This window comes from Hyperolius riggenbachi, chromosome 6 (genome assembly GCF_040937935.1).
Source record: "Hyperolius riggenbachi isolate aHypRig1 chromosome 6, aHypRig1.pri, whole genome shotgun sequence".
NCBI lineage: Eukaryota > Metazoa > Chordata > Amphibia > Anura > Hyperoliidae > Hyperolius > Hyperolius riggenbachi.
This window is the reverse complement of record NC_090651.1, coordinates 388,089,686-388,110,847: the sequence shown is the minus strand read 5'-3', so window position 1 is coordinate 388,110,847 and position 21,162 is coordinate 388,089,686. Positions and strand designations below refer to the sequence as shown.

The 21,162-nt window shown below is 45.9% G+C and overlaps 1 protein-coding gene across 4 annotated transcripts in view; it reads left to right on the top strand.

Annotated features, from left to right (window-relative positions):
• Positions 1-21,162, top strand: part of LOC137521998 (heat shock cognate 71 kDa protein-like) — a 67,401-nt gene that overhangs the window by 10,974 nt on the left and 35,265 nt on the right. For all 4 annotated transcript variants that reach the window (XM_068241994.1, XM_068241996.1, XM_068241995.1 and 1 more), the window contains exon 2: positions 19,777-19,988. In XM_068241994.1, the coding sequence (XP_068098095.1) occupies positions 19,777-19,988 (212 nt within the window). The remainder of the gene's footprint in view (positions 1-19,776; positions 19,989-21,162) is intronic.

Sequence of the window (21,162 nt, the reverse complement as noted above, 5' to 3'; positions counted from 1 at the left end):
AGTGTGGCTGGATGGTGTCATAGTTAAGGGCTCTGCCTCTGACACAGGAGACCTGGGTTCAAATCTCGGCTCTGTCTGTTCAGTAAGCCAGCACCTATTCAGTAGGAGACCTTAGGCAAGTCTCCCTAACACTGCTACTGCCTATAGGGCGTGTCCTAGTGGCTGCAGCTCTGGCGCTTTGAATCCGCCAGGGGAAAAGCGCGATAAAAATGTTATTTGTCTTGTCTTGTGTATGTAGCTGGCAGAACTCCAACATGTATAGAGGCGGACTGTGGGAGGATCGATGCTAGTCTAGTTTAGGGGACCCAGCAGGAAACCTCATAGGGAAATTCAGCTAATGTGATTGGGTGGACAGCTCCCTCTCAAAGTTTTCCGATAGGTTAGAGTAGACTACGCCCACACTATACGGCCAATCACAAGGCTTTGTGCTGCAGAGGGTCCCTATGAGGTTACCTGATGGTTCCCCTTCCTCATGTGTGCTCTGAGCCAGTCACAGATCTTTTAGCAGTATGTGAAGAGATGGGGGTGTCTTGACACCCTAGAAAGATTTACAGGAAACAAAAACGGGAGCCCAGTAGTGCAGGATGTTTAGTAAGCAGAAATGGTCATTAGGTGAAATAAATGTTCTACTCACAAAGGAAGGTTGCAGAGGGTCAACCGACTACAGGAAGCAGGTGGAGACAACGAACCCGACTCCACTCAGAGTGGCCCAAAAGGACCTGGATGTGGTGGCTCTCTTAAGTAAAACTGGCAGATGTCTACCGTGGTCAACACCACTTGTGGTCTGTCAAGACCCCTCCAACAAGCTATGGTGGGGGTATATAAGCACAAATATGGGAAAGAGGTGCCCTGGTGTAATAAAACTATTAAAAACAGGTAAAATGAAGAAAGGGAGGTGGCTTACCTCAATGATAAAATCTTTGAAGAAACTAAAGATTTTAATAAGCACAGGCAACGAGTTTCGCGGGTCTAAGCACGCTTCCTCGGGCCAATAACAGTGCCAAATAAAAAAAAGCTGAGGCTCCCTATGCTGGACAGCTTTTTTTCATTTGGCACTGTTATTGGCCTGAGGAAGCGTGCTTAGACCCACGAAACGCGTTGCCTTTGCTTATTAAAATCTTTTGTTTACACAAAGATTTTATCATTGAGGTAAGCCACCTCATTTTCTTCATTTTACCTGTTTTTAATAGTACAGGGTGCCTCTTTCAAATATTTGTGCTTTTAACAGTACGATGATCATGCTTAAAGGGGCACTATGGTGAAAAATTGTAAAATTTAAAATATGTGCAAACATAAACAAATAAGAAGTATGTTTTTTCCAGAGTAAAATGAGCCATAAATTACTTTTCTCCCATGTTGCTGTCACTTACAGTAGGTAGTAGAAATCTGACAGAAGTGACAGGTTTTGGACTAGTCCATCTCATCATTGGGGATTCTCAGGGGTTTAATTATTTTTAAAAGCACTTAGTGAATGGCAGTTGCTCTTTCCAGCTGCCCAAAAACTGTGTAGCGAGCAGGGAAACTGGACAGCATCATTGTTTAAATCCTTTTTAAAGGATACCACAACTGACATGTGGCATAATGAGATAGACATGGGTATGTACAGTGCCGAGCACACAACTATGCTGTGTTCCTTTTTTTCTTTCTCTGCCTGAAAGAGGTAAATATCAGGTATGTAAGTGGCTGACTCAGTCCTGACTCAGACAGGAAGTGACTACAGTGTGACCCTCACTGATAAGAAATTCCCCCTTTTTTTATCTCTTTCTTGCTCTCAGAAGCCATTTTCTGCTAGGAAAGTGTTTTATAGTTGGAATTTCTTATCAGTGAAGGTCACACTGTAGTCACTTCCTGTCTGAGTCAGGACTGAGTCAGCCACTTACATACCTGATATTTACCTCTTTCAGGCAGAGAAAGAAAAAAAGGAACACAGCATAGTTATTTGTGTGCTAGGCACTGTACATACCCATGTCCATCTCATTATGCCACATGTCAGTTGTGGTATCCTTTAAGGAATATCTTTATACAGAATTAAAGCCTTGCCCCTATGAAGAGATGGACTAGTCCAAAACCTATCGCTTCTGTCAGATTTCTACCACTTGCTGTAAGTGACAGCAACATAGGAGAAAAGTAATTTATGGCTCATTTTACTCCGGGAGAAACATCTATCTATATATATATAATAGAGTAAGTGCCTCAACCTCCGAGCAAGAAGAAGAAGTACTTTGCATGAGAAAATGTATGCGTGCTCAATCACCAAGTTTTAGGCTTCTTTTCCACGGACTGTTGAGCTGTGTGCTCAGCAAGCAGTTACCAGGCAGCAGTAAGCAGTTACCAGGCAGCAGCAAGCAGTTACCAGGCAGCAGCAAGCAGTTACCAGGCAGCAGCAAGCAGTTACCAGGCAGCAGCAAGCAGTTACCAGGCAGCAGCAAGCAGTTACCAAGCAAGCAGCAGTGAGCAGATACCAGGCAGCAACAAGCAGTTTCCAGGCAGCAGCAAGCTGTTACCAGGCAGTAGTGAGCAGTTGTAAGAGTTTGAGAGGCATGTTACTGCCTATCAACTGTCCGTGGAAAAGAGGCCTACCCTAGCAAGTCTGGCTTTGCAAATCTGGCCTAATTGGCTATTCATGAGGCAATGCTCATGCAAATATGCATTTGCTTTTGCATGCCAAACTATGCAGGGTCAAAAAACCAATACTGCAAAGCAGTCGCCCTGCTACATGCCAGTGATGAGCGAAAAAGCAAAAATTTGTTTAGATAAATTTTTACCGAATTTTCGCCTAATTTCGTTTTGACAGGCAAATTTTCCATCTAATTTTTTCACGTTAATTTTCGCCTAAGGCCAGTCATTTTCGCATTACTTGCGTATGATTGCGGACATTTTCCACATAAGGGCATTAGCGCCCGCATTCAGAGAAGTTTCTTGCGCATTATTGCGGGCATTTTTCCGTATAAACGTCCGCATAGATTGAATTTCCATGCGGATTATTGTGGACATTTTTCCGCATAAGGGCATAAGCATCCGCATACAATGAATTTTCGATGCTGGTCGAAAACGCAAATATTTCTGATTTTCGTGAAAATTCGCCAAAAAACGAAAACGGGATTTTCGAGGCGAAAATTCGCAAGCAACACTGCTACATGCTACATTAGCACTATCCAGGAGCGCCACGGGGAGGATTCCCAATGCCCCCCTTTTATACAACCGGGGGGACCACAGGGTCCCAGGCTCTCTCACTGCCTGGGAACCACAGCGACACCCCGGAGGGGGAGGCGCAGGCGACCCACCCCCAAGCGTGGCCAGCGTCGGGGAGAGTTGTCCACACCCACCTCCCAATATTAAAAACAGGCACTTACCTTAACGTCCATTGCGTTCTGCTACATGCGCATTAACTTGGGGGCACCACATGAGAAAGGAGTGAAGCATGGGTCACCCCGAGCTTTAGAGCTCAGGGCTGGCTCACATACAGCACTCCAGGGGGGGGGAGGGGGGGGAGGACAGGTGCAGACAACTCACTCCAGGGCTCACACCACCGGAGCAAGCCATCCACCACCTGCCTCCAAAGGACACAAACTGCACAAAATGCTTTCCATGAGAAAATTAATGCGCATGTAGCAGAACGCAATGGACGTTAAGGTAAGTGCCTGTTTTTAATATTGGGAGGTGGGTGCAGACGGCTCTCCCTGGCGCTGGCCACGCTTGGGGGGGGGGGGTCGCCTGCGGCACCTAGCCTCCCCCTCCGGGGTGCTGCTGTGGTTCCCGCGGTCCCTCCGGTTGTATAAAAAGGGGGCATTGGGAATAGGGATGCTCAAATTCGGCTTCGGGAGATATCCGGATTTTTGCTATCCGGATATCTCCCAGTAATGCTGTGCGGGCTGGGCGGGGGGGTCAAGCTTACCTCTCTGACGTCTTCTTCGGTCGTCCCTCGGTGCCTCCCACGATGCGCTCCATGCGCGTCACGTGATTACAAACACTTCCTCCCTTAACCCGGAAGGAGGAAGTGTTTGTAATCAGGTGACGGCCGCTTGGACCGCATCGTGGGAGGCGCTGAGGGACGACCGAAGAAGACGTCAGAGAGGTAAGCTTGACCCCCCCGCCCAGCCCGCACAGCATTACTGGGAGATATCCGGATAGCAAAAATCCGGATATCTCCCAAAGCCGAATTTGAGCATCCCTGATTGGGAATCCTCCCTGTGGCGCTCTTGGATAGTGCTAATGTAGCATGTAGCAGTGTTGCTTGCGAATTTTCGCCTAAGTCATTTTCGCATCGAAAATCCTGTTTTCGTTTTTTGGCGAATTTTCACGAAAATCTTCAGAAATATTTGTGTTTTCGACCAGCATCGAAAATTCATTGTATGCGGATGCTTATGCCCTTATGCGGAAAAATGTCCACAATAATCCGCATGGAAATATAGACTATGAATGTATTTTGTAGGTACTGATCTTTTGCAGGAACGGATCTTTTGCAGATAATGATCTTTTGAATGTGTACAGCAACTTTGTGTGCAGCATCTTGCAAATATTTCTATCTAATGGGGAGTGCAGCTCTATAGAATAGACTGTGTAGGTGTGGCTCTCATACTACATGGAAGGGGGTAAGATTTCTGTCTGATGGGGAGTGCAGCTCCATAGAATAGACTGTGTAGGTATGGCTCTCATACTACATGGAAGGGGGTAAGATTTCTGTCTGATGGGGAGTGCAGCTCCATAGAATAGACTGTGTAGGTGTGGCTCTCATACTACATGGAAGGGGGTAAGATTTCTGTCTGATGGGGAGTGCAGCTCCATAGAATAGACTGTGTAGGTGTGGCTCTCATACTACATGGAAGGGGGTAAGATTTCTGTCTGATGGGGAGTGCAGCTCCATAGAATAGACTGTGTAGGTGTGGCTCTCATACTACATGGAAGGAGGTAAGATCTCTGTCTGATGGGGAGTGCAGCTCCATAGAATAGACTGTGTAGGTGTGGCTCTCATACTACATGGAAGGGGGTAAGATTCCTGTCTGATGGGGAGTTCAGCTCCATAGAAGAGACTGTGTAGGTATGGCTCTCATACTACATGGAAGGGGGTAAGATTCCTGTCTGATGGGGAGTTCAGCTCCATAGAAGAGACTGTGTAGGTATGGCTCTCATACTACATGGAAGGGGGTAAGATTTCTGTCTGATGGGGAGTTCAGCTCCATAGAATAGACTGTGTAGGTGTGGCTCTCATACTACATGGAAGGGGGTAAGATTTCTGTCTGATGGGGAGTGCAGCTCCATAGAATAGACTGTGTAGGTGTGGCTCTCATCAGGGCCGGATTTGTGGGAAGGCATCCAAGGCACGTTCCTAGGGCGCCAGAGTTCAAAGGGCGCATTGAAACCTGTCTGCGTCCTGACTCCCGATCCATGAACGCCATCAATTGTGCCATCAATTGGCTTTCAAAAGAGCGGGTAGAAACGGACATCTGCGCCCTCCTCCGCTCCAGTTCCTGCCTGCCGGCCTATGAGTAGCGCGGATTACGGAAGTCAGCTGAGTGGCAGCGTGCAGCGTGATTGGCTGGAGCTGCCGCTCACGCTTGGGTGACCTGGCGTGCAGGGCTGCTGTCTGTTGGAGGGAGGCTGTGGCTCGTGGCTCAAAGGACCTCCGGGAAGGAGGAGGACAGGGACCGGAGAGGACAGGATCGGGAGGACGGGAGCCAACTGCACCATGAAGGAGCTCATCAGACCAGGAGAGGCACTCGGGATCCTACCAGCTCCCTGCGGAGAAACAAGCTGCGTGAGTGACAGCTGGGGGAGTGGGCAATGGGCGGCATGCATGGCTTAACATGCCTCGATAGAGCACCTAAAGCTAGCTATCAGGTACAGGCTATGCTGACACTTCTAGTGAACGGTACACAGGCTATGCCAGTACTTGTAGTGCCTCATACACAGGCCCATACAGACTTGTACTTGTAGTTCACCACATACAGGTTATTCTAGGACTTGTAGTGCATCACATACAGGCTATACTTGTACATGTAGGGCACTCTGCATTTCAAGTGCAAGTATAGTCTGTATGTGATGCAGTACAAGTGCCAGTATACCTTGTGTGTGATGAACTACAAGTGCCAGCATAGCTTGTATGCGATGCACTATGTGTTAGAACGTGGGCAGGAAAAAATGGTGCACAGCTCTGCAGGAACATTCAGTTTAGTATAAAACGCTATTTTCTATCGTCGGGTTGGAAGAGAAAATTATGGTTCAGAGAAATGTACAACTCAGTTGACTATTTGTATAGTACAGTGGTAAAGCACAGGACATTGGTGATATTTTTGAGCAGGTGCTAGTTCGAATCCAGTCAATGCTCCATTATTATTTTTATTAATTGATAGATGTGCTGCTATCTGTAAATTAATAAGAGATTAGTTTAAAAATACTTTTTTTATGAAGTAAAAGTGTTGTGCTTTTAATATCCCAGCTGCACAACGACGTATACAAGGTGGTTCAAAAGGAATCACTACAGCTATTTTCATCAGTTCCCACTTCCTTCTTCTTAACCTTGCTTAAAAGCACAAAACTTTTACTTCATAAAAAAAGTATTTTTAAACTAATCTTTTATTAATTTACAGATAGCAGCAGTATCTCTATCTACTAAACTAAAAGGAAAAAAAAAAAACAACATTGAGCAGATTCGAACTGGCAAGATTCATTTGGTAGACCAGTTCTTTACCACTGTGCTACACACCCTTTATTCAAGCCTGCACTAACAGTACTTAGATATCGTTTTACAACCCTATGTGAATTAGCACCATCTATCGTTTTACTGTTTCACTGCAAGCACCACAGTGCAGCTTCAAGTATACCCTGTAAGCAATGCCGGTAGCAGCAGAGACTAGTGGAGTTCTGGACCGCGGATGGATGAAGACTAACAGTGTGGTCATTTGCCTTGAGCTGACGAGGGCAGCCACCCAGCACCTATGGCTTCACATCATGGAGAGCAAAGCAAGTAAGAAGCCAATAAACAAACAGGAGTTTATTCAGGGCACTAATCTAAAAACGGTATTTACCGTTTTTATAACAACGGTAAATAGCGTTTTACTACATTACCATGCGCCATTTTTTCCCTGCGCCTCTTTTGGCTGTATCCTTTTTCATGTGTGGGAGATAATGTATGCTGCATTTCAACAAGTGTGAAGGGTAACGTTTTTGCACCTCAGCTACCTCGCTCTGAATCCCCCCACCTAATCGCTATTTGTCCAAATTTAATACAGATCCTGTGCTGGGGCATAGCAAAAGTTCCCCTTAAAATTAGAAAGAAAGAAAAATTGTTAGGATTCTGTTGGTCAGGGGGCGGCTTGTGATAGTGGGCCTAGGGCGGTAAAAAGTACAAATCCGGCCCTGGCTCTCATACTACATGGAAGGAGGTAAGATCTCTGTCTGATGGGGAGTGCAGCTCCATAGAATAGACTGTGTAGAGTATGGCTCTCATACTACATGGAAGGGGGTAAGATTTCTGTCTGATGGGGAGTGCAGCTCCATAGAATAGACTGTGTAGGTGTGGCTCTCATACTACATGGAAGGGGGTAAGATTTCTGTCTGATGGGGAGTGCAGCTCCATAGAATAGAATAGACTGTGTAGGTATGGCTCTCATACTACATGGAAGGGGGTAAGATTTCTGTCTGATGGGGAGTGCAGCTCCATAGAATAGACTGTGTAGGTATGGCTCTCATACTACATGGAAGGGGGTAAGATTCCTGTCTGATGGGGAGTTCAGCTACATAGAATAGACTGTGTAGGTGTGGCTCTCATACTACATGGAAGGGGGTAAGATTCCTGTCTGATGGGGAGTGCAGCTCTATAGAATAGACTGTGTAGAGTATGGCTCTCATACTACATGGAAGGGGGTAAGATTTCTGTCTGATGGGGAGTGCAGCTCCATAGAATAGACTGTGTAGGTGTGGCTCTCATACTACATGGAAGGGGGTAAGATTTCTGTCTGATGGGGAGTGCAGCTCCATAGAATAGAATAGACTGTGTAGGTATGGCTCTCATACTACATGGAAGGGGGTAAGATTCCTGTCTGATGGGGAGTTCAGCTCCATAGAAGAGACTGTGTAGGTATGGCTCTCATACTACATGGAAGGGGGTAAGATTCCTGTCTGATGGGGAGTGCAGCTCCATAGAATAGACTGTGTAGGTGTGGCTCTCATACTACATGGAAGGGGGTAAGATTCCTGTCTGATGGGGAGTGCAGCTCCATAGAATAGACTGTGTAGGTATGGCTCTCATACAACATGGAAGGGGGTAAGATTTCTGTCTGATGGGGAGTGCAGCTCCATAGAATAGACTGTGTAGGTATGGCTCTCATACTACATGGAAGGGGGTAAGATTTCTGTCTGATGGGGAGTGCAGCTCCATAGAATAGACTGTGTAGGTGTGGCTCTCATACTACATGGAAGGGGGTAAGATTTCTGTCTGATGGGGCGTGCAGCTCCATAAAATAGACTGTGTAGGTGTGGCTCTCATACTACATGGAAGGGGGTAAGATTTCTGTCTGATGGGGAGTGCAGCTCCATAGAATAGACTGTGTAGGTGTGGCTCTCATACTACATGGAAGGGGGTAAGATTTCTGTCTGATGGGGAGTGCAGCTCCATAGAATAGACTGTGTAGGTATGGCTCTCATACTACATGGAAGGGGGGTAAGATTTCTGTCTGATGGGGAGTGCAGCTCCATAGAATAGACTGTGTAGGTGTGGCTCTCATACTACATGGAAGGGGGTAAGATTTCTGTCTGATGGGGAGTGCAGCTCCATAGAATAGACTGTGTAGGTGTGGCTCTCATACTACATGGAAGGGGGTAAGATTCCTGTCTGATGGGGAGTGCAGCTCCATAGAATAGACTGTGTAGGCATGGCTCTCATACTACATGGAAGGGGGTAAAATTGGTCTGTGATCTTTCATTTTTCCAAAGACTTTTATCTGATGTGTGTACCCACCTTTATCCTTCTTGCTTCAAGGTTGAGGCACGTACTCTATTAGATAGATAGAAGATGCGGCGTATGCTACGACGCGGGACGGCTAGTACTTCTTATTTGTCTATGTTTGCACATATTTTAAATGTTACAATTTTTCACCATAGTGCCCCTTTAAGTTTTCACCTTTGTTAGTAGTTTTTCCTTTAATCGGACTTGGCAAGCTAGTTCTCAGAGGTGTCCGAGACTGATTTCAGTGATCAGAAGAGCCCAGAGAGACAATACCATCCAGGAGTTTAATTTAAAAACAAATTATTTAATCTTTATGACACTTAAATACAATTTACATAATAATTTGGAACGCAGTGCAATTAAAAACAAATTAGGACAAAGGACAGATTTAAATTAATGTAAAAGACATTTATTAATGTATAAAGAGGTGTAAAAATAGATGTATGCATCGTGCAGGGTCAGGGTTTTATCTTCTGGTTGCTGGAAACTTCTGCATATCTCCCAACTTTCTGACACTTAAGCCACGCCCCTGCTGCACCCTAACCACGCCCCTAACACGCCCATAGTCATGCATACCATAAAGAAGTGTGCTGAGGAACAGCTGTGAGTCGATTCATGCTTAGGATGCTCCAGAATCAAGTTTTGAGTATAAACTTCCCGTGGAAAGGGAGCAATTTTACATTACTAGTGCAGGGGGAGCGACGACCGTTAACCCTTAGCACCATGTGCGCTACCGTGGTAACGCGCGTGTTCCTGTTAGCATAGCAAAACACATAATATACATATAGCGTAAAAAGTAGGAAGTTAAAATCTGACAGAACTGACAGGTTTTGGGCCAGTCCATCGCCTCATGGGGGATTCTCAGGGTTTTCTTTGTTTTCAACAGCATTTTCTGAATAGCAGTTGCAAAATCTAGCTGACAAAATAGTGTGCAAGTGAGTAGGGAGGCTGGCTGGTATCTTACTATTTTGGCAGTTAAACTGCTGTTCAGGAAATGCTGTTGAAAAGAAAAAAACCCTGAGAATCCTCCATGAGGCGATGGACTGGCCCAATATCTGTTGGTTGTGTCAGATTGTAACTGCCTACTTTTTTCCCGATAGCGATCCTTTAACCTGGTAAAACGTGCAGCGCTAAGGGTTAACAGTTACATTTCTGTACGCTCATTTCACACGGCAACTGAACCAGGATTTACTGCATCAGGGCCAATATTGGCCTCAATTCACTAAACGTAACTCCTGTCTTTAATAACTCTTCTGAGCTGTTTTACAGTTATCACAATTATATCACCATGGTGATAACTGTAAAACAGCTCAAAGAGTTATTAAAGACAGGAGTTAAGTTTAGTGAATTGAGGCAATGTCTCAAAACCGGCTCCCACCTGACCACATCTAAATCAGACACACGGCAGGAACAATAAAAATGTCATGTAAATCGCCATGAACTAACCCTTGATTTACATTGATGTGTGTAGGTTTATTATTATTTGTACAAAGCGCCATCGTTTTTGTAGCCCTGTACAATGTACAAGACATACAAGAATGAGTTCAGCACGCCGTACAACCAATCAAATCAATCAAACAATGTGTAGTGTGAAAGCATTACCAATACTGATTCATGCTCAGTTAGTAAAATACACTGAAGCTGAAAACACAAGTGGGGTCCTTGCCCTTGTGAGCTTACGATCGCGTTTCCCAATGTGATAAGAGGCGTGCATACTTTGCCAAAGTTAACTTTCCCTGATATTTTTATGGAACTCGTAGTCGTGAAGTCATGAATTTTCCTCTTAAATCAGAAAACCGCTGGGAAAACAAGCAGCAATCACTCTTGTGCTATATGAACAGATTGTGGAGGTAAGCTCTCATATTACATAAAAAAGGTAAAGGTCTTTTTCTTCGCGTTCCTGTCCGCAATAGCATTTTGCGCCTGCGCAGGACGCTATTGCGAATGGGAACGCAATGAAGGCTACGTGTGGCCAGGCCTGTAGGCGAAATGAAACTAGTTGGCGGCGTGGGACAGGAGGATTCGCGAGTGACTGCGAGGGCACGGGGCGGCTGGAGGGGGCTGGTAGAAGCCCCAGGGGAGTAAAACTCATTTTTTTTATCCCTGGCTTAAGTTTCCCTTTAAGGCATCCATTGAGTTTTATTGCAGAACAATGTATCTCCTTTTTTTTGTCCAGTGTATATAAGCTGTATTCTTAGATTTGTCAGTATACAGGAATCAGTCTGATGAAGGCTTCATTGCCGAAAGCTCACTGCTTCTCTTCTAAGTTAGCCCATAATGGCATCATCCTGACCCAAAGCTTGTTGTTGTTGTTGGTAGCCGAGGGTCGCTGACTCGCAGCTGACTGTGCAGATCATGTGGCAGAGTCAGATCAGAGGTAGAGTTGTGCTGAGTCAGGGGCAGATCACAGCCACACAAGCCAGCCGGAATAATATTATCTCATCAGCAAAATGACTTCTCCCATAGACACTGAATATGTGCCATACATGATGAGACTTTCATGGGTAGAACAGATCTGGTGAAACCGAAAAGACAAATCTGCCTACTACCAGTGGCATAGCAACAGGGGGTGCAGAGGCTGCCATCAAACCAGGGCCTCTGAACCAACCAGGGCCCCTGAACAAACCAGGGCCACTGAGCAAACCAGGGCCCCTGAACCAACCAAGGCCCCTGAACCAACCAAGGCCCCTGAACCAACCAAGGCCCCTGAACCAACCAAGGCCCCTGAACAAACCAAGGCCCCTGAACAAACCAGGGCCCCTGAACCAACCAGGGCCGCTGAACCAACCAGGGCCCCTGAGCAAAACAGGGCCCTTGAACCAACCAAGGCCGCTGAACCAACCAAGGCCCCTGAACAAACCAGGGCCCCTGAACAAACTAGGGCCCCTGACCAAATCAGGGCCCCTGACTCAACCAGGGCCCCTGACTCAACCAGGGCCCCTGACTCAACCAGGGCCCCTGAACAAACCAGGGCCCCTGCACTTGGGCGGTCTCACACAGGCCCCTCCTCTATTGCTGCATGAGCTCTGCATTGGTGCAGTGCTACAGTGATAATGGATGTCCTCGGTGGTCTATTATACATACAGCACTGTAAGATGGGGGGTTTTGGTGTGATATTTGCACTGGGGCCCATGACTCTGCAGCTATGCCACTGACTACCACCTATATATAAACGGGATAGGAGGTGCTCAGGTGAGTATAAAACTAGGTTAAAAACCAATAAAAGTGTCTCACCTCGAATGATGACACAAATAGTGGTGTAAAGACACTTTTACAATGCATTGGCTTTGTACAGCCTTTCTCTAATAAAATGATTAACATTATTACTATTTGTGTCATCATTTGAGTTAAGCCACACCCCCTTACCTACACAACCTCCTCATAGTATTCAAAATCTGTTCATTCTCCTGCTACATGGAGGGGGTAAAATCGGTCAATCAAGATCACGTGTGTATGCATCCTAATGCCTGGCACACACTATCAATATATGATTGGCCAATCACTAACCAATGTTACCCCCTCCGTGTAGTATGACAAATATGGAATAGTATGAGCAGATTGTGCAGGAGAATCCTCATACTACATGGAGCTGGTAAAATTGGTCAGCAATTGGGCAATCATAATTGAAGGTGTGTACCCGGCTCTAGACCAGGCCAACAGAGAATCTCGCCAATCAGCAGCCATTATGCAGAATGTATTGTTTATAAAATGATCTGCAGGAAAGGACGATAAAACAGCAGTGTGTGTATGTTGCTGATAAATGGAAAAACTTAGAAATGCACCCTGTATGTATTTAGAGAGCTTAGCCTGTGTAATCCCCACCCCTCATCTGTGACTAATCACAAGTGTAATTTGATCTCTCCGCTGTGTCAGCTGACTGCCATGGCAGAGAAGCTCATAGGTAAACGCAGGATGTTAACAATAGGTCTGCTTCCATGAAAGCAGGAAGTAGTCACACTGCAGGTTTATTGCAGGATTTGTATCAGCTGAAACGAAGGAATGTTTTGTTTGAAGGTTATTATGCTGGTGCTTATCTTTTAGCGCGGATAGGAAGTTCTGAGTTCAGATCCGCTTTATGATCTGGTGAGCTGTTAGGATCCTGACCTGCGGCGCCCCCTATATCCTGAGACACGCCATTACTCAAGCAGCACGACCTCCCCAATGTCTCCTCACGTCTCTGGACTGCGAAAATAAAGTCATTTTATTTGGCTTTTCCTGAGATGTGTTTATTAACTGATCTTTTTTCACCTGGTGAAGTGACTACATTGGTTTTTAACCCTTTGTGACCAATGTTGCAAGTTGCATCACATTAACGATTAGTATCCACTCCCTCTAGAGGTGGGCAGTGACATTACAGCACAATGCGCATGTATCTGCGTTACTCTCTGGTGCGCACTGCTCTGCAATAACACAACAGTGGAGATGTCAGACATTACTTCTCTGCAATATCAGATAGTCAGTATCTGTTGAATGCATTTCACATGCTAGGGGCGTAGCTAGACTTCACAGGGCCCCTGCAGAAATGATAGCATAGGGCCCCCTTGTTCCCTAAACACCATGCGGGCCCCCTCATGCTTTTTGTGAGCGAAGAGGGAGGCTTTATTGCTAATTGTCAGCACTTGCGGTTGGGGAGAGGGAGGAGCCTCTGGGCCCCCCTGCGGTGGTTGCAGGGGTGATTGTTACGCCCACGTCACGTGACATGCATTGTCTCACAATACAACAATGCCTGCAGTGTGAACACGGGATGGCTGTTTTCATATCAAACAAATCTACGGAGATTACCAGCATGTTGGTACTGAGCCTGTGTAATCTAATCACAGAGCAGCACGTGCCTCTCTCCTATTACATTGGTAAAGGACATCCGAGGGGAAAATTAACTGATAAACAATTGTATCTATCCTCCTTCTCCTAAAAAAATGACTTTTTTAGATACCCCACATTTTTATTTTATATTGAAATGTAGTTTTTAAGTTTTTACTGTTTCGTTGTCTCTGCTCAATGACACATGCATTGAAGTGTGCCAGAGCTCAAATCTATGAATTATTGACCCTTTTTAACTTTTTCCTGCTCTCAGAAGCCTCTCTCAGGAAAGTGTTTTATGGCTGTAATTACTTATCAGTGAGGGTTATGCTACTGTCTGACCCAGTCCGACCCAGACAGGAACCGCCTCTTGCATACCTGATGTTTAACCCTTTCAGGCAGAGAAAGAAAAAAAGGAACACAGCCTAGTTATTTGTGTGCTAGGCACTGTACATACCCATGTCTAACTTATCAGGTCATCCAGGTTGTCCTATAAGATTAGATACTGTAGACCCTCCACAGCCCGGCAGAGGTGCTGATCACATACACAATCATTTTGTGTGGCCTATAGAGATAACCTGTATCCAGGATGTGTAGCAAATCCCAGATATCGCAAACTCATCTAACCGGCACAAATCCCCGGTAGTTGTCACAGCGGTGAAGGCAGTGGCGGATCAGTAGGGGGTGCCGGGGATGCGACCGCTGCGGGGCCCCAGGACTAGAGGGGCCCACTACGGGCCCTCCTTCATCCATCTGATTAGCTTTGCATTGGTGCTGTGCTGGTAATGAACACCTCTCTATGTGCGCTGCATGGCGGCAATCCTTAAAGGGGAACTGAAGGGAACAAAAAACAACAACAACTTATCATGTAATGATTTGTATGTGGAGTACTGATAACTTATAGAACATTAGCAGCAAAGAAAATTGTCTCATATTTACATTTTTAGATACATAGCTTTTTTTTTATAACATTGCATAATTCTCTAATACTTGCAGCAAGTCGCACTCTGTATTTTACTTATTCAAGTATTTACATAGCCGCCGACATATTACGTAGCGCTGTACAGAGTATATTGTCTTGTCACTAACTGTCCCTCAGAGGAGCTCACAATCTAGTCCCTACCATAGTCATATATCTATGTATGTATCGTGGTCTAGGGCCAATTTAGGGGGAAGCCAATAAACTTACCTGTATGTTTTTGTAATGTGGGTGGAAACCAGAGTGCCCGGAGAAATCCCACACAGACACGGGGAGAACATACAAACTCCTTGCAGATGTTGACCTGGCTGGGATTCGAACCGGGGAGCCAGCGCTGCAAGGCAAGAGCGCTAACCACTATGCTACCCAGCACGGTGGCACGGTGGCACGGTGACATGGTGGCATAGTTTAAACTATAACACAAGCAGAGCTTGTAGGTAAGCTCTCATACTACATGCTGTATGTGGTAAAATTGACCAGGGATTGACTAATCAGCATTTTTCTTGGTGCCTGTGTCCTTACTGAACCCATTTTCCTGATTTCCTGTATCTAGTGACCAAACACTATAAGTAAAAGGAATCCACCCCAACAAGGAACCAAAAGATATGTAAGAAAAATAAAATGCTTGAGGCTCTAAACCTTTCCTACTCTTTTCATGGGTAACGTAAACATTCTGACTGGTGTTTCCCTTTAAAAACAATGTCAGAATGTGGTCGGGGATCTTCCTTATGCTACGTACACACATGCGACAACGATCGTTCGTTATGAACGACGAACAAACTTTTAATTGAAGAAAGAACGACCTAAGTAAAGTTAGTTTTAAAAGGTGTGTAACGATCTGATCGTTAAAACGAACGTTACATCACATAAAGCAACTATTGCGCTTGCACATAAAAATGAAAAGTTCCATGTAGAAATAGTGAAATGCGCATGTCAAGCCTAGTACGAACGATCGTTTCCAACGATGTACTACTTTTGCAAACGATCGTCGTTGGGAAAAATCCACCAAGCTAGATAGTTTGTTTTGAACGATCTAGCTCGTCCGTCGTTAGACTTAATGGTCGTTGGCTGCTTTTTTTCAAACGATCGTCGTTTGAAATGATCTGGGAACGATAGTTTCAAACGACTGTAGTCGCATGTGTGTACGCACCTTTAGTCATTAAATAACTAATAATTACGGGTTAGAACCTCATTTCAGTCTTCTATACAATATGAGTTTGTATTTCTGTGCTGTAATTAAGTGTCAGATAAGTATACAGCAATTCTTAATTAAATTGTGAGTGAACTTTCAGTTTGTTTATTTTCCTTTTGGGTTGTGTCTGTTGTAGTCACGGTGTGAGTATTTGGTGTGGGTAGTGTCAATGGGTTTTCTCTGGTCACCCCGGGGTGTTGCCCTAATTCTATACATTAAAAATTCCTTTGCAGGAAACACAACAAGTTTAAGTTAATTATGTTTATTTACAAAATAAAAAAAATGATAGACTTAACGCAGCTGGTGATATAACGTGTATATACACAATCCGGACTATGTTCATGTTGTAATTGTATTGTAATGTTAGAGTAATAAAGATTTCCTGCCAAACAAAGCAAAACCGCTTTCAACCCAACATTAGTGATCACGACAGGTCCTCTTCTCCACTTCTCTGATATATGGAGTCTTCATCAACCCCCCAACTGATGAGGTAGAAATGTAACTGATGGGGTAGAAATGTAATTTAGAAACCACATAATTACAAGAAACACACATTAGCGAACTGTTGATTTGAAGTGATCCTTTCACAGGTGCACCAGAGTGATAACAAAAATGGTAAATAACGATTTAATTGCAGTATTACATTATCAGTAAATTTACCGATAATGTTGAACCTAACTATAATCTAACCTTTCCCTACTTTCACACAGAACCCTCCCCTGGTGGTGCCTTACTCTAAGACCCCTTTGGTGGTGTCTAACCCTAAAACCACCCTGGAGGTGCCTAACCCTAAGACCCCCCTGGTGGTACCTAACCTTAACAACCCTTGATCCAAGCTAACAATAATACGATACATTTCAATGTAATTTCAGCTGCCCGCTAAATAGCATAACAGCTTTCTATATTACTATAAATAACAATTGTACACATGTAAGAGTCATGTTGCCTATGGCGCTGTCACTTACAGTAGGCAGTACAAATCTGACAGGTTTTGGACTAGCCAATCTCCTAATGGGGTTTTCTCATTATTTCCTTTATTCTTTGCAAGAGCACTCCCAGGTATGTATTATTCTATACAAAGATGCCAGCCGGCTTCCCTGTACACTACACACTATGTTGACAGTTGGACTGAGCAACTGCCATTCAGTAAGAAAACCCTGAGAATCCCCCATGAGGCGATGGGCTAATCCAATCAGATCTGTCAGGTTTTTATTTCCAATTGTACATGACAGCTAGGTAGGAAAAAAATAATGTATGTTGTCCTTGTCAATATTTCAAGATAGCAGACCTGTGCACTGACCTCATGTCTGTCTAATCTCTGCTTTTTTCTGTGACATTATTTGTTTATTCATTTTAAAACACAGTAAATAAATTTGACGTCACTTGCATACGTATCTGATGACTTTTATATGCATGCTCAAATTATATCTGGGCTGCATTAAATAAACACGTTACTAAGGCTGGCATATAAATGTACACAAACATAAACACATCAGTCACTAAAAATGGATTTCTAAATATTGACTCAATGTCTGCCAGGAAAAACTCATTGAATAAACATAATGGCAGCTCTCTCTGTTCCCCCGGAGTCTACTCCCTCCCCACTCATCAATTTCGTTGGCAGTCCATTTTTCTTACGCTATCGTGTGGGGTCCTACCTTATAATCTTCAAGTGTCCCTGCGTCCTGTCCCTGCGTCCTGTCCCTGCGTCCTGTCCGTGTGTCCTGTCCCCGCGTCCTGTCCCTGCGTCCTGTCCCTGCGTCCTGTCCGTGTGTCAGAGCTTTTGTGCTACTGCACATGTCCTGCACTGACACAGCCATTGGGACAGGACGCAGGACGGGCTAGGAGGCAGGCTGGCTGGACGGGGGGACGGATGCGTACGGATGCACACTGACTGGCGACGGTGGCAGCGCCAGGACCGAGACCTAGGTCAACTAGTATATTATATTTTGCAATGCATAAAAGTTTTGTGCAACGCACATACATCTATTTGTTTTATTCTTTTTTGTATTCTTTGTTTTATTTTACCTGTGGGACGACCTGCTCTAATGTCAGATACTTCTTGGCCCAACTAAACAGCAGTCTATGGCCCTCATGCGATCAACTTTTTCTCCTATTGGTTAATCTTTCATATTCTGTTTAACATAAAATTTCAGTGACCTGCAAAAAAAAAGTACCTAAATTAATTTAAAAAAAAGACCATTAAAATGTTCTCGCTTGATGGAGGCTTACAAGGCGTTTTATTGATAGAGTGCCCAAAGGCTGGTTCTATCATGAGGCAAGGTGAGACATTTGCATCAGGCGCAGAGAATACAGGGGCGACATGTTTGTACTGTGTACACTACCAGCATGCAGTCATCATTGGGGGAAAGCAGCTTGTTGTGCTGTGTGAGGAGTCTGACAGTGAGTGAGGAGGGCGGAGGCAGGAGAGCAGCATTGGGGAAAAGCAGCTTGTTGTGCTGTGTGAGGAGTCTGACAGTGAGTGAGGAGGGAGGAGATCATCATTGGGGAAAAGCAGCTTGTTGTGCTGTGTGAGGAGTCTGACAGTGAGTGAGGAGGGGAGGCAGGAGAGCATCATTGGGGAAAAGCAGCTTGTTGTGCTGTGTGAGGAGTCTGACAGTGAGTGAGGAGAAGGGGGGCAAGAGAGCATCATTGTGGAAAAGCAGCTTGTTGTGCTGTGTGAGGAGTCTGACAGTGAGTGAGGAGGGGGAAGGCAGGAGAGCATTATTGGGGAAAAGCAGCTTGTTGTGCTGTGTGAGGGGTCTGACAGTGAGTGAGGAGGGGGAAGGCAGGAGAGCATCATTGGGGAAAAGCAGCTTGTTGTGCTGTGTGAGGAGTCTGACAGTAAGTGAGGAGAAGGGGGACAAGAGAGCATCATTGGGGAAAAGCAGCTTGTTGTGCTGTGTGAGGATTCTGACAGTGAGTGAGGAGGGGGAGGTAGGAAAGCAGCTTTGGGGAAAATCAGCTTGTTGTGCTGTGTGAGGAGTCTGACAGTGAGTGAGGAGGGGGGAGGCAGGAGAACAGCTTTGGGGAAAAAGCAGCTTGTTGTGCTGTATGAGGAGTCTGTTAGTGAGTGAGGAGGGGAAGATAGGAGAGCAGCAGTGTTTCATGTGACTTGCACAGCAGAAGAGAGGAGGAGGCACTGTTGTCCTGACTGAGGAGGAATGGAGTGGCTGAGGGTGAGCAGTTAGTTTGTCACAGACTCACAGCCAGCCAGTGGGCTATAGTGTTGAGCTGCAGCATGTCATGTGAGAACATTAAATGAAGCAGAGTAAATTCTCAGGTGCTGTGCAATCATTCCAAACCCGGGGGGGGGGGGGGGGGGGGGGGGCATTATCCTCACAAGTTTGCCTCAGGCAGCAAAAAAAAGTCTAGAACCGGCCCTGAGAGTGTCCAGATATCACATATTAAATAAGGGCCTATGAGTTGTCTAAACTCCACCCATATCCCCATCATGACCTACACGAGATAGGGAGGAAACTCCGCCCACATCACATCATGGCCTACATGAGATAGGGAGGAAGCTCCGCCCACATCCCATCATGGCCTACACGAGATAGGGAGGAAACTCTGCCCACATCACATCCTGACCTACATGAGATAGGGAGGAAACTCCGCCCACATCCCATCATGGCCTACATGAGATAGGGAGGAAACTCCGCCCACATTCCATCCTGACCTACATGAGATAGGGAGGAAACTCCACCCACATCACATCATGACCTACACGAGATAGGGAGGAAACTCCGCCCACATCACATCATGGCCTACATGAGATAGGGAGGAAACTCCGCCCACATCCCATCCTGACCTACATGAGGGAGGAAATAATCTATAAAATGTTTTGTTTTTCTCTTACAGAGGAGCCATGTCTAAGGGGCCAGCAGTGGGCATTGATTTGGGCACCACCTACTCCTGTGTGGGGGTCTTCCAGCATGGCAAAGTGGAGATTATTGCCAATGACCAAGGGAACAGAACCACCCCTAGTTATGTGGCTTTCACGGACACCGAGAGACTCATTGGGGACGCCGCAAAGAACCAAGTAGCCATGAACCCAACTAATACCGTGTTTGGTGAGCCTGAGTTCAGCAGGATTTTATTCTATTACCTTCAGCCATCCCTAACCAATGTTGTTGATTGTACATTGCTCTGCCAGTTAGGCCATTAGGAGATCTCAGTTGTTTCAGGCGTTACAGGACCGCTACCGCAAAAATCTGTAACATTTATATTACATGTGTATGCATGTCCTGTATGTAAATTGTACAGTTGCTCCAAGCTATAATGTAGGTAGTAAAAATCTGATAAGTTTGACGGGTTTAGTCCATCTCCTCATGGAGGATTCTCAGGGTTTTCTTCTAATGCACTTACTGAACAGGAGTCACTTAAAGAGAGTCTGAAGCGAGAATAAATCTGGCTTCAGAGCTCATAGATAGCAGGGGCATGTGTGCCCCTGCTAAAACGCCGCTATCCCGCGGCTAAACGAGGGTCCCTTCACTCCCAAATCCCCTCCGTACAGCCGGGGAGCGCTTCCTGGTTGGGGCAGGGCTAACCGCCGCAGCCCTGCCCCACGTGCGTCTGTCAGCGCGCATCTCCGCCTCTCCCCCGCCCCTCTCAGTCTTCCTTCACTGAGAGGGGCGGGGGAGAGGGGGCGATGCGCCGCTGATAGACGCAACTAGAGGCAGGGCTGCAGCCGTTAGCCCTGCCTCCAGGAAGGGAAGATTTACGACCAAGACTACGACCAAGTCTTGCGGGGGTGGGTTTGGAGGTGAAGGGACCCCCGTTTAGCGGCGCGATAGCGGCGGTTTAGCAGGGGCACACATGCCCCTGCTAACTATGAGCTCTGAAGCAAGATTTATTCTCGCTTCAGAGTCTCTTTAAAGGGTTTCTGTGGAAGGTTATAAAAACCAAAAACTGACCCTTACCTGTGCCGTCCTCCTACGATCCTCCCTTCCCCGCCAAGGGTCCTGGTCTAATTATTTGACTAATAGAACTGCGGCTGCGTGACCGCGTGCGTGCGTGCTTGCTCCCGCTCGTGTCTCCCGGAGCTTACTGCGCAGGTATAGTACGAGGTTTTCTCTTACTGAGCCTGCGCAGTAAGCTCCCAGAGACGCGAGGGGGAGCGAGCTGTATTTGTCTAGTTAGACGAATAATTACTGGGACCGCCGGCGGGAAATGGAGGATCGTAGGAGGACGGCGCGGGACATGACAGCTGCAGGGGGCTGATAGAAGCCACAGGTAAGTGTCTGT